The sequence below is a fragment of the Embiotoca jacksoni genome, unplaced genomic scaffold, assembly GCF_022577435.1.
Source record: "Embiotoca jacksoni isolate LCO1_2020_lvr unplaced genomic scaffold, fEmbJac1.0.p SCAF_48, whole genome shotgun sequence".
NCBI classification, from domain to species: domain Eukaryota; kingdom Metazoa; phylum Chordata; class Actinopteri; family Embiotocidae; genus Embiotoca; species Embiotoca jacksoni.
The window spans coordinates 503680-519896 of NW_027185401.1; the positions used below are offsets into that span (position 1 = coordinate 503680).

Consider the following 16217-nt stretch of genomic DNA (forward strand, 5'->3'; position numbering starts at 1 on the left):
GACTTAAAATACCAACTTCGTAGCTGCCGGAGAGGCGTTTTGCTTTGGTCACATCCAGGGATGAAATCAGTAAATGTAATTGTACTTAGTTACATTCCACCACTGTGGACCGTATGAGGGACTTTCTTTTTTTCCTCTGAACCCTTAAGAGCTCCCAGTGAGTTCCCAGGACTCCATGCCAGTTAGATAACGGTAGTTCAGCCCAGTGCCTGGTCCAGCTTTGAGTTCTTAAGTCACGCCACGGGATATTATTTTTTTTGTGTATGTGTGTGTGTTTGCTTTCAACTCTTGCCAAGGAATTAAAGATGTTAATTCCATCTAATTGGAGAAATCTTATTCTAAGCCCCCCCCCGACCCCCTTATCGCTTGGTCATATGATCTGCACACATGACTCACACACATGGCCTTTTGTGCACCGCTCTTAGTGCTTGGTTAGTTCTGTTTCGACGCGTTACATAAAGCCTTAAAAGTTAACCGAATGTCACAGAGTTTGAATAATTGAGTAGTTTTGAGACAGAAAGTTGACCGAGATGAGTTCTCATCAGACAGGTGTTACTAATGTCACGTTGAGGGAAGGGATGCAGTGATTTAAGAAAAACTCTTAATAAAGACGGTCCAGAAACTCGTATTTTAGGAGGTGTGGTTGACCCCGCTGCTCGGCGCAACCATTGGCTATATATAAAAAGTGCTTGTACCTTCTGGCTCTGAAAAATGAGGCCGATGCGGAAGTGCCTTTAAGCTGCAATACCACCGAGTGCCACTTGAGGTCGGCGTCAAAAAAAGCGTCCGGCTCCATTGACTCCCATTCAACTTCTCTCATCAAATTCTCATTCAATAAAATTTCTCCACGAGTTGGCTCGGTTTTGCTGCCTAAACTTGCTCCTTCTTATTAGTTTTCCGGCAGCCCATTTGAAAATAATCCCTCATTAATTATAAAATAAACTTCAAAAAGCAATGATTTTGGGGGCGTCATTCTAAGAATTTAACTCTTATCACCAGGAATCTTTATGAATAAGGCCCCAGATACTTTAAGACTTTTACTACAAGGTGACTTTAACTTTTATCAAGGTCATTTTCTCGTGAAATATCTGTACTGTTACTCAAGTGTGCCTTTCAGATACTTTGAATACCACCCCTAAAAGTCGATTATTATCAGCAAAATCTAAAGTTTCTGATTGTTTTCTGTTATTATTTTTTCTTTAGCTTTCCATTTGAGTATTTAGTTCACTTATATTTTACATTTAACTTTGCTGCGCCTCCTCGTTTCATTTACCACGGGTGATCTTTAAAATGTTTTGGTGAATTTTATACTGCCCTGATCAATATGTTTGACCGCATGATATCCCTCATGCTGAGGAAAAAAATATGAAATTCAGCACACATCCCTCATTTTCAGACTCCCTTCATCAAATCCAGACGTTCCAGAAACGCCAGCAGCCTAAAGCACTGCAGTTACTCATCTGCAGAGCATCTTCACATTTTCAAAAACCCTCCATCCCGTCTCTCCGCTCGACGATTACATCATCCGACTGGGATGGCCAGAGTCCCGGATGATAAAACGCAGGGATTGGATTGAGGGCTTAGGCTTTCCAAGGAGACCCGGTGGCATCGTGGATAATCCCTTATATAGCCCGGAGAAGAGGGGAAAACCCTCATCTGGCAGGCGGCTGCGTTATGCAACGTGATGCGGGAGCATCAGCAACAGGGATAAAGGATGACCGGTCATCGGGCGAGCGGACGTGCAGCACAGGGAAACCAGGAGCCAGAAAATACAGCGAGATAAACGGAGTTTATATCATTAATCAAGCAACAGTAACTCTGATACATTAATGGTGTTTAATTGCTGGAAAGCTGAAAACACATCTGTGTGGATGGACAATGAAGTTTGCAGCCGGTGGAAACTCTCCGGACCAGCGACGGTGCCAACGTGGTTTTAAAACGGAAATTAAACTATGTCAAAGAAGCTAAACACGTGATCCACACATGTCCGCATCCCAGCAGCCCAGAGAAGCTTTTATATTCTCATTTCAATGAAGCAGAACGATGGAGCGTGGGGACCTCGAGCCGGCTGCTGTCGATGCAGCAGCGTTTTGTGCTGATGGAGGCGGAAAAACCTTCTTTAGGTATCGGAGCAAAAAAACGATTTCCAGCCTCATCGTTCCCGTCTATCACCGCTCTGAGTTTCAGCTGAGAGTTCCTCCAGTGAAGCCACTGGATCCACTGCCCCCCCCCCCCCTCCCTCCAACCAACCCCCACCCAAGCCGCCTAACGTTAGGCGTCTTTCCTGGAAACTTGCATAAACAACACAATAGTAGAAATTAGAACGTGTGTCTATTTGCTGAAAGAGTGACAAACGAACCTCGTCATCAACCATACAGACACCAAAAAACAAACAAATGGAGCCATTATTATTTCTACATGTTTTTTTACATGTTTAAACTAAACATGGTGATTTTTAATGTCTTTAACGAGCGATGTGGCCGGTTACATCGTGATATAGTGACTACAGCAACAACAGAGCGAGGTGTGCTTCGCGTTCGTCACTTGATTATTGAGATATATCGCTGTTCCTGAGATCGGGACGGATGAATAAAAGCCTGTGTGCCGACTCCTACGGAAAAAAACTAGCATGTCAGAAAGGTTTCGATTGCGCCTGTCAATTCATTCAAGCTAAAATTGGTGGAACGGACATAAATATAACACTCTGCCGTTACACGGCGTGCCTTCGATATGTTGCCTGTTACACAACCGGTAGATTCAGAGCCCGAGCGGTCCGATCTGGTTTGAGACACGTCCTGAACTGAAGACGTGAGTCATGTCGTTACCGGCGGCAACGGCAGCTCTCAGGTGTTACAGAATGTTTTGCATCTGTAGTCTGGACGCTGATGACGGGAGGCGCGACACACACTTAAAACCAGGGCCATAAACGAGACGGATGGTGGCCGTAAATCAGAGGAGAAAAAGAAAAGGCTGAGCGACAGGTAATAAAATGTAATTTTGAAATTACTGTTTGTGTTGTTTGTGTTGACGTGAAACTCGTTCCTTTTAAGCTTTAGTAGAGCACCTGGAGTTTAATTTTTGTAGAGGAGTGCATCAATAAATTTCACCGTAATGATTTTTAAATTTAGATCACCCATTACAGGAAAGGTAAGATCTCTGGGTGACAGAGAAGGACCTCGGAAATGCTGATAAATGTTCCTTAAAAAACAGTTAAAGGTCAAATTTTAACCAAAAAAGTTCCTACAAAAAAACGTGACTCCAGACAGAACACACTCACACCAATTGGTTTGTGGTTTTTGTGGTTAATCCTTCACGGTCTGTCTCAAACTGCCCCTGCATTAAAAAAAAAAAAAAAAAAAAAGTAACGAGATGAGTGAACAGCTGGGTGGTATTAGTGCGAGCCACATTAATTCCACTGGAACACAACAACAGGAAACCCTACCCGACCTGACGGTATTTGCTTGACACCAATAACGCACCAAAGTGGTCGACCGAGTATATTTCATTTTTTCCCTGATCTATTCAAGTCTTTCCCAACACGCACTGAGCGGCAGCGATGTTATAGCACAGACATTAACAGGTAGAAAGCTCCCATTTTATGCACTTTGGTTATTTCGCCGAGATAATGCGATCGTGATCGGAGCACGGGAGAAGATTCGCGGTCGAGGCAGCTGTTTACTCTAAAGCCTTGATAAGGCTTTTAAGTACATGGCGATATACATTTACTGAAACTCTTAAAGACAACAGACTGTGTATAAAAGTGTTCGTAGCTTCTGGCTCTGAAAACTAGTTCCGATGCAGAAGTGCCTTAAACTGCAATATCACCGAGTGCCACTAGAGGTCGGCTCCAAAAAGCCTCCGGCTCCATGGACTCCCATTCAACTTCTCTCATCAAATCCAAAGTGAATAAAATGTGTCCATCAGCTATCTCGGTGTTGTTAGCTAAAGTCACTCCTTCTTATTAGTTTTCTGGAGGTCCATCTGAAAATAATCCCTCATTCATTAGAAAAGAAGATTCAAGAAGACCTGTTTTTGGGGGCGTGTCTGTTTGATTGACAGGCCCGTGGTGCAGTCAGGTCACGGCTATCGGTGGGCGGGACGTAGTATCCAATCAGATCCCCCGCTCTCACCGCCCCCAGCTCGGCCAAATATGGTCACCACACTTGGTTGCGCGTCGTGCCACCTTGCAAAGGGTCTAAGATCGTATGTCCCGTGATGCTATTAGTGAGTCCCGGTAGGTGTTGGACCACTAATTCAGCCAGTATGTCTAAGTGCTTTGCTTCAAACCATTTAGCTTCCCAAGGCATTATTCCGCACCTCTACTCACACCAGCTGATAAAAGAGGCTTCCACCCACTGCTGACCGTGCCTTGATCAATACCCGTGAACGCAGACGGTTTCCCTGATTAACCTTGGAAACACGATACCCAGAAACCTCACGGCATGTTTTAAGTGCCACGAAGCTCGTCAAGGGAGAGTGCGAGATGGGAACCTCTTCGTCAGACAATAGGGGAAAAAAAAAAAGGTTCACCGGAAGCCTCAGTGTCCTCAATTTATGACCCAATGAGGATTTATCGTCGTCCGTTTACAGATTGTTTGTGGTATTAAGTCAAAATGCAGCTTGAACTGAATGATGTCAAACCTGCTGACAGATTATCACAAATGTTCAAACACCTTGTTCAGACAAAAGAATGGACTGACCACAGCTTTGATATTAGATTAACTGCTCAATAAAGCTCAATATTCTGCTAGTCCCTGTAATACATTGAAAATCTTTGAATTTTGGAGTAACTTAAGTGCATGAAAAATCAGCATTTTTCAAAAAATTTTGGGACTCATTATTCATAAATATGTCTAAGCCTTTAAAAGATTTTCTGAAGAAGATAATCAAGAGCTGCAGCACAAAGCGGTTCCCTGTACGATTTACGTCTCCCATATTCGATGGCGGCGTGGTTTCAGACCTCTGAATCGCCGCTGCAGCTTCCGTACCGGCTGAAAATCATTTTGACGGGTCGACGCTCGCTACTGGCGCTTGATAAAAACAATAAAAACTCCCGTCCAAACAGAAAGTAGCCGAAATGAACTAAGCTAAATCATGAAGTGGCAGTCTCCAAGAAATGATTTTAAAATCCTTTGGTTTGTAAAACACTGTATGGTTTCTGATCTGCTGCCGACACCTTATCATCATTAACGGGTTAAATAAAAACTTCAGGTAATCTTATATTCTACCGTTTATTCTGTTTTATTCTATTTGGCTTGTTTTTATCATCTATTTCATTACATTTAATTGTTTGAAAAAAATATATATATATTTGTCTTTTTATATTACCTGGTGCTACTTGTATATCTTTTCTTAACGCCTTTATATCTTTATGGATTTAATCTGCGGTGTAATTTAGCTTGATCAAAATAGGTGTATTTAACTATGGTTTCCAGTCACGGCCTGTTTTATTCATCTGTCTTAGATTGAAATGTTGTTTTTTAAAAGAAAAGATTTGTTGCTACTTGCTCCTAAATGAAATCGATTGCTGTATTGTTACGAAGGAAGAAGGCATGCTGGGAAATCGCAATTTTGTTACACTGCTGCAATACTCGTACGACATTTTAATCCTGAACGCCAACATTAATAGTACAATAGCAACATGTACTGCCAGCTTCTAGTTGTAAAGAAGATGTATTAGTCATCCTAAAATTTTTTTTTTTTTTTTTTTTTTTTTTTTTAAATGACACGGTCCACAGGTCGTATGAGGTCATTCGCACGACGCCGTAACATGACGAAGCACGCCAAACACGGCGGCCCTGTTAAACCCCAGCGAGGAGCACGTTGCATCTCTGAGCTGGCACGTAAAAATTTCAAGTGCCTCGCATGGCAGCCAAACAGAGTGTCTCTTATCGGGGTTACAAAAGCAATATTGTGTTGAATTATTCTAATGGACGTCTGTCACGCCTTTAGGCACGATCTCATATGTAGGCTAAAGGAAACCAGGCCACCACGGTTGTTCTACAGCAGACGGTAAGAGTTTGCTGCTTGCTTACATTTAGGACCTCCCGTGTCTTTATCTCGTCTGTGAAAAAAAAACCAAAAAAACATAAGGTCGATTGTTGAGAGTCAAACATCCTGTTTTGTCCTTTTTAAACTGGAGTCTCAGGTGTAGTCTCGCCACTGGTGGCTGAAGTCGAGCTGTGAGAGCCCACCGGCCTTTTTATCTCCATTAACATCCGAGAGAAAACCAGGAAGACACTTTGGATTAGCAGACAAATGGCATAGATTGATTTTTGTGTGGGGGAGGGATTCTTTTGTAATCCTTTCAATCAATTTGTGGGCGAAACGAACACGCCAGCAAAAATCTGCAAATGAAGGCTTGGAATTACTTCACGAGCCATTTTAAGACACCTGCAGGCCATTTTAACTAAATTACAAACAGAAAAAAATCTTTAAAAAGAAATATCTGTGCTTTTTCTGCTTCTTTTTGAGCCGTTTAGTCAACTGCCGAAACACAATTTCATAAATCCTGCAACGAAGCCAAATTTAATCAAAATATAGTTGAAATTTTCACAAACTTTTTTGTGAAAAGAAATTTAAATGAGGTATGGAAATTTTGGACACTGAAGCATTTCAAAAATCGGTCTGCAGTTAACTGAAATAACCGCAGCATCTGCCTGCAAAATCTGCCGACATTCCTGCCGGCTTTAAATATTTCACCCAGAAATTAAAGTGTTTTTGGTGCCCTCTGTTTAACGCACACAATACACACTGAGGGCTTCTGTCGTGGAAAGCGTCCATTGTTTCACACTAAATATTTGGACCGTTATGAGCACACCATCCGCGTACTTGTAGTTCACTGTGACTTTAAACGTACAAAAAAATAAACACTGATGTACATTTTACGTCACTTCACACGGATCTGATGTTTTTCTTCTACTCACATTTTTCATTTCTTTTAACACATTTTGATTGTTTTCAAAGAAAATTCTGGTGTTTCAGATGTCTGAGATTTGAGCGCGTGGATGAAAAAGACCATTTTATATACAAGTAAGGGCATAAACACAAAATGAAAAAAATAAAAGTGTGGTAAGTCTTTGGTCTTTTCTAGAGAGGCCAGATATACTTTCTTCAAATGAGAGCTGTCCACAAATACTGTAAAAGTAATAGATGGACCAAAAGCAGGAGAATTTGTCTTTTTCAGGATTATTGTTTTCAAGGGACCGTGAACCTCGTTCCAGTAAGTGGGGAAAGATGTCAGCTGTCGTTAACCCAACCGACCACGCCGGCGTGTTTCTGCAGCCGGACGGTGTCTCCGGGTTGCTCAAAACCGTAAAACTCAAAACAAACGCTTTCATTCAGCAGCCACGAAAGCCACTGAATACCAGCGTTTATGGGTCAAGTGGGTCCTGTTAGACAAACACTTCTTGGTTTCTTGTCCAAGTGGCTGCTACAACTGATAAAAAATAAAATAAAAATAAAAAATAAACTGGGAATTACTTCAATAATTCTTAAAAAAAAAAAAAAAAAAAAAAAATTCATATTATTATTAAAATTTCCTCCACGGGTCTCCATATTTCACAATTTCCGTGAATTCAAGGTGACGTCTTAAAAAAAAAAAAAAAAAGTAGTAGATGTACATGGATTTACAAAAAAAGTGAACAATAAACATGTATAGATTATCTGTCGACCAAATGATTGAGCGGTTATGTCAGAACTAGCAAGAAGACAGTCGATGTGCACTTCTTAATGTTCACTTAGAAAAAAGGGCAAATATCAATAGTTATAGATGTCCAATTACCATAATCAAATTGAATAGGTTACTCAGCAGTAAATGGACGATATACAAGAAAATTATGAAATACATAAGTTTCTAAATATTCAAGGTTTCATATTTTACTCCCCAAAATGTTCTTAAACTTCTAATTTTTTAATTAAGGGAAGAATTAAAGGAGTATTTTGTTGATGTAGTTTTTGTACTTTCATAAATTTGAAAAAAAAAAAATAAAAACTAAAACAAATAAAAAAACAATGTAAATCTGTGAGATGTTCTCTAAAAACGTTGGTGCACTTTTGCATAATTCAGCAGTGTATTACACACTCCATCCCATGTCAAGATGACATCACCGTGTTTCTTTAGCGAGCCAAATCACGCTAACCATGACAAATGAAGTGTTTTTTTTAAGAGCGCTGAAGTGCACCTTTAATTGTCAGACAATATGAAATGAATGGTTTTCATAGGAAACTACTAAGGAAGTCATTTAAACCATTTTTGGCACCATTGTGGGTTTTTTTTTTCTGCTTTGTTTCGAGATATTCAAAATTATTTTTTTTTTGCCCTTGATATTATAACCACCAGGCTTCACTATGTAGTCACTCCAACGTTGGAAACCGTCCAATCACAGACCAGCTTGGCTCTCCAGGTGACCGTGTACCACCACCCGGCCGGTCCACTGATCAAAGCCTTTCCCCTTTTTGCTTCTCTGCTTGTTTTATGAAGAACAAAGAGCTCAGACCGGAGCCAAGCCACGGCCAGGCTTTCACTTCACCCCCCACCTCCCCTCCAACAACAGGAATGCACATAACCCCCCCCCCCCCCCCTTTCATAACTCAACTCTCATTTGCTGGTTTAATTAGGCTTGATCTTGTTTGAGGCTACTGGGGTGAGAACTTCTGGGGAAGTATGTGAAAAGGGAAAAGAGGGTAGGGGGGGTGGGGGGGTGAGCGTTGAAGGTCATGCAGTTGATTTAGCTGCAGAACTTTCTGGAGCAAGTTTCTGACGTGGTTGCTATGGTGGCCGGTGGAGGGGTGGGGGGGGACCAAAAGGAACTCAACTAAAATCCTACTCCGATGGGAAATAAGACTCCACTGATGGTGGAAGTGCCGACTCACAGACCTTAGTGTGTCTTTGGGGGGGGGGGGGGTTTACGTTTTACAGAATAAGTGATCTTCAAACGTTGGGACTACAGTTCAGGGCAAATAAAAGGAATGTTTTTTCCCCCAGTTTGGTGGACCTTTGGGATGAACTGGAACGTATTGGACCCCATAGACTGAAAGTAGGTTCTGCCTCTGAAAAATGAAAACTGCCATAAGCTGCAATATGACTATCGGTGGGGGCGGGACATAGCATCGCCCAGCGTCCAATCAGATAGAGGCAGATCCCCTCCCCAGCTCGTCCAAATATGGTCACTACCGGCGCCGAACTAGCAAAGACGTCGCCGGCGGCAATTCCGATCTCGAGGCTTCGTAACGGCCGTTTACCAACCGACGGGTGACGTCGCCGCGCGGCCGGTTAATCGCTGTTGATTGTCACCGTTACCCTGGCAACCAAATAAATAAAATGTATGGCGAATTCGCTTCGATTTAGTGATAAAAATTGTTTAAAAAAAGATAACGCTATGAGCGTTTAAAATTTGATGTGTTTCATGAGGCGGCTGTGAAGGTTTGTTGAAACTCTTACCCAAATACAGCGAGGCGTTCTCCTTCTTCACGTTGTCGTCCAGGTAGGTGGGTCCCAGCGTGTAGATGGGCGTGGACCCCATGCCCACCAGGATCTGGGCGATGACGAACAGCGCCACGTACAGGTTGTGCTCGTTGCCCTCCTGGTCCCTCGGACAGGAAGTAATGTCAACGCGGTCCCTGCCGCTGGCGTTGCTGTTCATGCACAGGCCCTCGTTGGCCAGCGACGAGTTCACCTCCTTGATCTGGTACGCCGGGGAGATGAAGTGAGGTAAGGAGAAGAGGGCGGCGCCCACGGCGATGAAAACCCCTCCCACCGCCAGCCAGCGAGGCCTCTGGCCCCGCCCGCCGAAGTAGCTGATGAAGACGACCACCAGGAGGCTCCCGATGTCGAAGCAGCTGACGAGCAGGCCGGACTCGGAGCTGCGCAGGCTGTAACGCTTCTCTATGGTGGTGATGACGCTGCTGAGGTAGCCAGACACCATGAGCGACTGGATGAACGTCAGGTAGCACATGCAGAACAGGAAGCAGCGCGAGTCCTGCAGGATGACGGACAGGTACTTCCTGCTGGGCAGGCGAATCCGGGCCAGCCACGAGGCGAAGAACCCCGGCGGCTTCCGCCTCACCATGTTTTTGGTCCTGCGGACCTCTGTGTTCTCCATGTACGAGCTCGGCCGGTTCAGCGCCGACTTCCCCGGCTTCGGCGGGTAGCCGGTTCCGGTCGGGGACTCGGCCGGGAAGGACTCGGTCTTGGCCGGGAGTTGGATGAACTCCGCCGTCTCCTCCTCCGCCGTTATGGACATCCGCACAGAGCCGACCAATAAGGTTTTCTCCTGAGGCGCCGCTTCGTTCAAAACGGGCAAACTTTTAGATTTGAAGTCCGCGCCGGGCTCCTCCGGCTCGCTGGAAAACCCGTCCTCCTTCCGAAGGGACTCGGACAACTCCGCTTCCTCGTGGTCAGCCATTGTTTTTCGGTCAAACCCCGCCTTTTCTTTCAGGGGGGTTAGGGAAAAAAAACAAACAAGCCGGCCCAGTCCTGAAGCCTACATGTACAGTTCAGGGGCTGCTGCCCATTACATCTATTATTAAAGGGGACATCTACTCCCACAAACAGGTCTGCGGTGCCCAGCAGAGGCTCCGAATAAAGAAAGAATGACAACCAAAGAGGAAAAAAAGAAAAAAGTACACTCGCAGCTTTATCTGCAGAGCTGGGGCAGGACAGCCTCTGGGGTGGAGGGGGTGGAGGGAAGGGGGGGTGGAGGGTTTGTTTATCTTGTCATGCACACTTGCCTTCTACCAGCATCTAATCCGGAGTTGGAGACCTCTCGGGCCTCTCCTCAGCTCGACCACAGCGGAGCTCCGGAGCCGGGAGGAGGAGGGAGGAGAAGGGGGGGGGAGGGGGCTCCTGCCGACGCTTCTCTCAGCAGGACGCCGCCGCTGCTGCTCCGCGGCCGGCAAACACGAAATGAAGTCGCAGAAGCCGCACCGCATCCCCGACAGCCCTGCCGGTGGAGATCACACAATCAAACAATGTCACTTCTCTCAGTGCGGGTGCATGATGCGGGTGCATGATGCGTGATCCTCCCTCCTCCCCCCTCCCTCCCCCCTTTTTTTTTTTACGCCCCACAACTCCTCCCCCCCACCCTCCCCTCCCCAAGTCAAGGGCAACCCCCGACTCCGACGTTATCACCGCACCAGCTGTCCTCCCAGCGGGCGACAGAAGCTCTCTGTCATCTGGTGATGACAATTTCTTTTTTTTTTTTTTTTTTTTTGCGTAAATTCCTGGAGAGGTGCGTGAAAATATATAAAAAAAAAAAAATTACGAAAACTGAGGAGAGGAGTCGTCGCGAGAGGAGAAGCGAGCTGCAGATCACCGCAGTGCTGCTCAGCTGCTGCTCTCCGTCGCTGTTTTCAAAACAACTGCGTCAAAAGACGCAGTTAACCACGCGGAAACCGGAAGCACGCACTTCAAAATAAACGTGTCAGCCAATTGTGATGAAATACATTTACTAGAAATTACACCACCGATGTGGGTTTTGTTTTTAGTTGGTCGCACAGCAGTTATTTCATGTTTCCAAAACGACACACGAAGTGGGATTATTTAATACCCCCCCTCCCCCATCACCTCCCCATGAAACAATAAAATCTTATTATTATAGATTTCACGACAGAACTAATGTTCTTTTTTTTTTCAAAATGGGGCGTAAAAACGAATTAAAATACCAAACATAGAGATAGTTTGAACAAATAACAGACTGTTGTTTGAAGTGGGAGCACCAGCAGCTCAAAACGGTGTCGAATAATTACGAGAAGAAAAAACAAAGCGTCGCTGAATCCCGTTAACTGTTTACAGATTTAAGATCGTTTTTCTTCGTAAGTTCATGTCGCTCACACATCTGGTCAAACGTGAACAAACGTCTAAACTGTTGGTGTCTTCTGATAAATTCGGCCTGCAATGATGACTAAAAAAACTCACATGTGATCGTTAAAAACGTCTAAAACGTAAAGATGACGATGTTTTATTTTGAAAAAAAAAACGAGCACGGCTACATCCGTGAGCTAGCTGCACCCGGCTAGCTGCCCCGTCCCCGCAGAGGGAACGATTCACCGATGAATAAAACAACAACAGCGGCGACGCTGCGCTTCACTGACCCGAGACTCTGAAGCGACGAGACGCCCGTTAAATCTTCGTGACCGACTTCCAGGATACGTTGCGGGAGGACGGGCGTTGAAAACCCGACAAAAAACACGTTCATGTTAAAAAATCGCACCTATAAAACATCTTCTGTCAGAGCTCCAGGAACGCGCCGGAAGTTAGCCGAAAAAAAGGACCGGAAACAGTGACGCCTTACTTTCATAATAAGAGATATAACTGTAGAATTTTCATTCTTTTCTTTTCATTGATCCGAAAGAAATTCTGTAATAAATGATTGGCCATATAAAATGCACACAAATAAGATTTAAGTATAAAATGATTAAAATTAACAATAAACTACAAATGGATAAAACAGAATCAAAGGTGCCAATACCATGTGACATATGTGAATAAACAGAATTTAATAGAAACAAAATCTGACAATTAGATGAGATTGTGATGCACAAAATCTAAACACTGCTTTCTATTGTTTTTTTTGTTTTTTTTTAACCTTAGAAATTGTAAACGGGAAAAACATTTAGGAGGCTTGAACGAGTCTTAAAGTAGAAACAAATAGAGAAACTATTCAGCACTTTAAAAACAGGATTTTATATTTTAAAATTTAAGAGATAACACCTTTCTTATACATCAATTTGAGATTTTTATTAAGTATATTTCGACCTTCAAACACTTTATGTTGCACAATTCAACATGATTAATATTTCTTTAACTGTAATAAGGAAACTTTCATTTCACTTTGCATATAAATGTTTCAAATGAAGCATTCAGATCGTCGTGACAATCCCCAAAAATTCCAACAAGCATAACAAGAACTATAATTGTAAATATAATCTGCAGAAATTCATGAAATCAGACTGCAAGAATAATTTGGATCAGAAGGGAAAATAACATATTTAATCATATCTGTTGAATCACTAGAAGATGAAAAATATAAACAACAAAAGATTTACAAGTTTACATTTTTCTTTTAAAGTTACAAATGTCAGACATCAAATTAACAGGAACTCATCGGCAATTCAAAAGATTACATATATAAATTCTCCATTTCATTGTAAATTTTCCATAACTGTATTCATGTTATTGTCGGTTATAGACTGTTTAAACACACCATATTGCTCAAGACATGAAACTTCACACACAAAAGCTGCAATTTCTATTATCTATCTGACAGCTACAGTGAAGTGGACATGGCCAAAAGCATGTGGACACACGAAAGTAAAAGGCCCATATGTAATAGTTGGACATGTAGTTGGATGAAGGCAGGAATATTGGGAATCTAAAAGAGCCCAAAACTTGGAGTCCAATATAGTGACACAAAAGAACACAAGAGTAAACAGTAGTTGCAGATAAAGGAAAACATTTGTAAACAGCGGCATCTGCTGGAGCTATTATACCTGCAAATAAAGATAAACGACTACATCTAAAAGATTAAATGATATTAATTAAACATGGTAAACGACAAAGTCCATTAATTTAATTAGTTATTTTGGGTGGTGATATTTCATAATTTGATAATTGATACCTTGACTTCAGTTCAGGCACTTTTCCACCACTTTCAGCTGACATGATTTTCCATAAAATTCAATGTTTATCTGGTAAGTTCAAGGTTTTTTTCAGTTGTAAGAAACACAGCCTGAAGCACCGTGTAAAACCAAGCAGAAGATACCAAAGTGCCAAATTTGCTCTTGATTTTCAACTTTCAATTTTCACTGAGAAAACTGTCAGATAGACATTTTTTCTCTTCAATAACTTTGGCCTACTGCAGCTGAAGTAGCTCAGCAGTGTTTCCACAGGGACCTTCAATCTTAAACCCAGCGTGGAGCGGCTCACTGAACGTGGTCTGGACTCTGTGGAGGAGAGTCATGGTCTCAGAGACGCTGTAGAAGGACAGAGTACCTGCACTGTGATCCAGGTACACCCCCACTCTGGAGGATGGAGGACCTGAGACGGGAGTTTTGATATCATCATGTGTGAATGTGTAACGCTGTTTGAAAACACCAAATGCCCAAGACAGGTCATTTTCTCCAAATTTGTCATCGAGAGCGTCGACATCTTTGTATGCAACCACGATTGAAATTCCTCCCACACCTTTCTCCACCTCAAAGTAACAACGTCCGGTCATTCTTGCTCTACTCAGGACCTGACCATTGACAGTGAATCTCTCTGAATCATCATCATAATCTTGTTCTTCCGAAGTTAATGTTGCTTTTCTGTTCCCATCAGACAATAACAGCTTTTCGTGTGCTGTGTTTGGATCCAGTTTGAGTTTTCGTGAATATTTTAAGAATTCAGCTCTGGTCTTTGGTTCTGGTTTTGACAGTAAAAAGTCCACTTCCTTCACTGACACTGAGCTCTTCTTCCATTCTTCATCCAGAACTTGCTGTAGTTTATCTCTGGCCTCTGACACAGCTGCTGTCACATCCTGAAAGTAGGTGAGAGGACGGATATGGATGCTGGATGAGTCTGTAGGCTCACTGAGTGCTGACACTGAGGGGTAGTTGTGCAGGAACTCGTTGTGATCCTCTGTGTGTGAGAGCTGCTCCAGCTCGGCGTCTTTCCTCTTCAGCTCAGCGATCTCCTGCTCCAGCTTCTCCTGAAGCTCTTTGACTCGACTCACTTGGGTTTCCTGCTGGGATATGATCTCCTGCTTCACATCGCGACTTTTTTCCTGGAGGAGACGCATCAGCTGTGTGAAGAGCTTCTCGTTGCCCTCCAGTGTTTTCTCAGCAGACTGATTGATGTCCTCCACCTCCTGCTGAAGCAGCTTCACATCTTTCTGTCTGTCCTGGATTTTCTGCTGGACGTTTCCTCGACTCTCCTCGAGCTCTCTCTGCCTCTCGGTCCTTTCTGCTGCAGCTGAGACGGTGTCGTGGCCTTTATGTTCATCCACAGAGCAGAGATAACAGATAATCTGCCAATCGGTGCGGCAGAACATCTTCATCACCTCGTCGTGACGAGAGCAGATGTTGTCCTGGAGCTTCTTGGAGGGGTTCACCAGCTTGTGTTTCTTTAATGGAGCGACATCATAATGAGGCTGAAGGTGTTTCTCACAATAAGAAGCCAGACAGACTAAACAGGACTTGACAGCTTTCAGTTTTCTCCCAGTGCAGAAATCACAGGCCACATCTTCAGGTCCAGCATAGCAGTGATCAGCAGGAGCAGCTTGGAGTCCAGTCTGCTTCAGCTCCTCCACAAAATCTTGTAACATAGTGTTTTTCACCAGGACAGGCCTCGGTGTGAAGTCCTGTCTGCACTGAGGACAGCTGTAGGTTTTCTTCTCATCCTCTTTATTCCAGTAGGTTTCAATACAGCTCATGCAGTAGCTGTGTCCACAGGGAAGAGTCACCGGATCCTTCAGTAGATCCAGACAGATCGAACAACAGAATTTTGTTTGGTCTCTCTCAATTCCTTGCTGCGCCATTTCACCTCTCCGTGTCAGCGAATGTCGGATAGTGTCACTTCCTCTGAACGGAAACAAACGTCTGTGATCTCATGATATGCAAATATTTGTTCATGTCTTCCTGGATAGGCTGTTGATATCCTGGTTTCACCCAATCAGATGATCTGCAAAGGGGGAGGGAACAAGGAAACGTGAACAGAGTCAGCCTTACCCATGTTTTTTCAACAGACTCCCCTCCCAGAAGGAAAGCCATCAGCCAATCAGCTCACTTGATTCTGCAGTTCTTTATGCATCTGGAGTAAAATAAATAAAAACGACCTTTGTGTTCTACCAATTTGACGAGTCCAAGGTGCACCTGTGTAATAACCCTGCTGATGACTCAGCATCTTGCTGTCACAGCTGTCAGCTGGGTGAAAGGTGAAATGTTCACTAACAAAGATTTTAACAAACTTTGCTAAACAAAACTTTAAGGAAAATAAACATTTTGTGTGCAAAAAAAAAAGCAGCAAAAACAAATGTGTTGTGAGTAAATATTGTACTACAGATATAATACATATACTTGTTTTTATACTGTTGATTTTTATACAGCTACCTGAGTAAAGAGTGCAACATTTGCCTTTGAAATGTGGTGGAATAGATTTATAAAGAGATTTTTTTTAAAAAAGAGAGATATAAATTCCAAAAAGTATAAAATATAAATATGTTGTCAGAATTATATTG

At 43.2% G+C, this 16217-nt stretch overlaps 2 protein-coding genes across 3 annotated transcripts in view; both read right to left on the minus strand.

Moving 5' to 3' along the window:
- Positions 1–12236, minus strand: part of LOC138210686 (solute carrier organic anion transporter family member 5A1-like) — a 28603-nt gene extending 16367 nt beyond the window's left edge. Inside the window, exons 1-2 of one of the 2 annotated variants that reach the window (XM_069169975.1) lie at positions 12094–12236; positions 9443–10943 (exon numbers count right to left, since the gene is read on the minus strand). In XM_069169975.1, coding sequence (XP_069026076.1) covers positions 9443–10406 — 964 coding nt within the window. In that variant the 5' untranslated portion in view covers positions 10407–10943; positions 12094–12236. Of the gene's footprint in view, positions 1–9442; positions 11049–12093 lie in introns of those variants that run through there. The other variant, XM_069169976.1, reaches the window with a different exon arrangement.
- Positions 12237–12969: 733 nt separating this feature from the next.
- On the minus strand, positions 12970–15573 carry LOC138210829 (tripartite motif-containing protein 16-like). Its single transcript, XM_069170161.1, has one exon. The coding sequence runs from the start codon at positions 15516–15518 to the stop codon at positions 13854–13856; it is 1665 nt and encodes a 554-aa protein (XP_069026262.1). The 5' UTR covers positions 15519–15573; the 3' UTR covers positions 12970–13853.
- Between the last annotated feature and the right edge of the window lie 644 nt (positions 15574–16217).

What these genes read in the sequence shown, in the direction of transcription:
- LOC138210829 (XM_069170161.1), bottom strand. Translation starts at nt 15,518, where the DNA reads ATGGCGCAGCAAGGAATTGAGAGAGACCAAACAAAATTCTGTTGTTCG.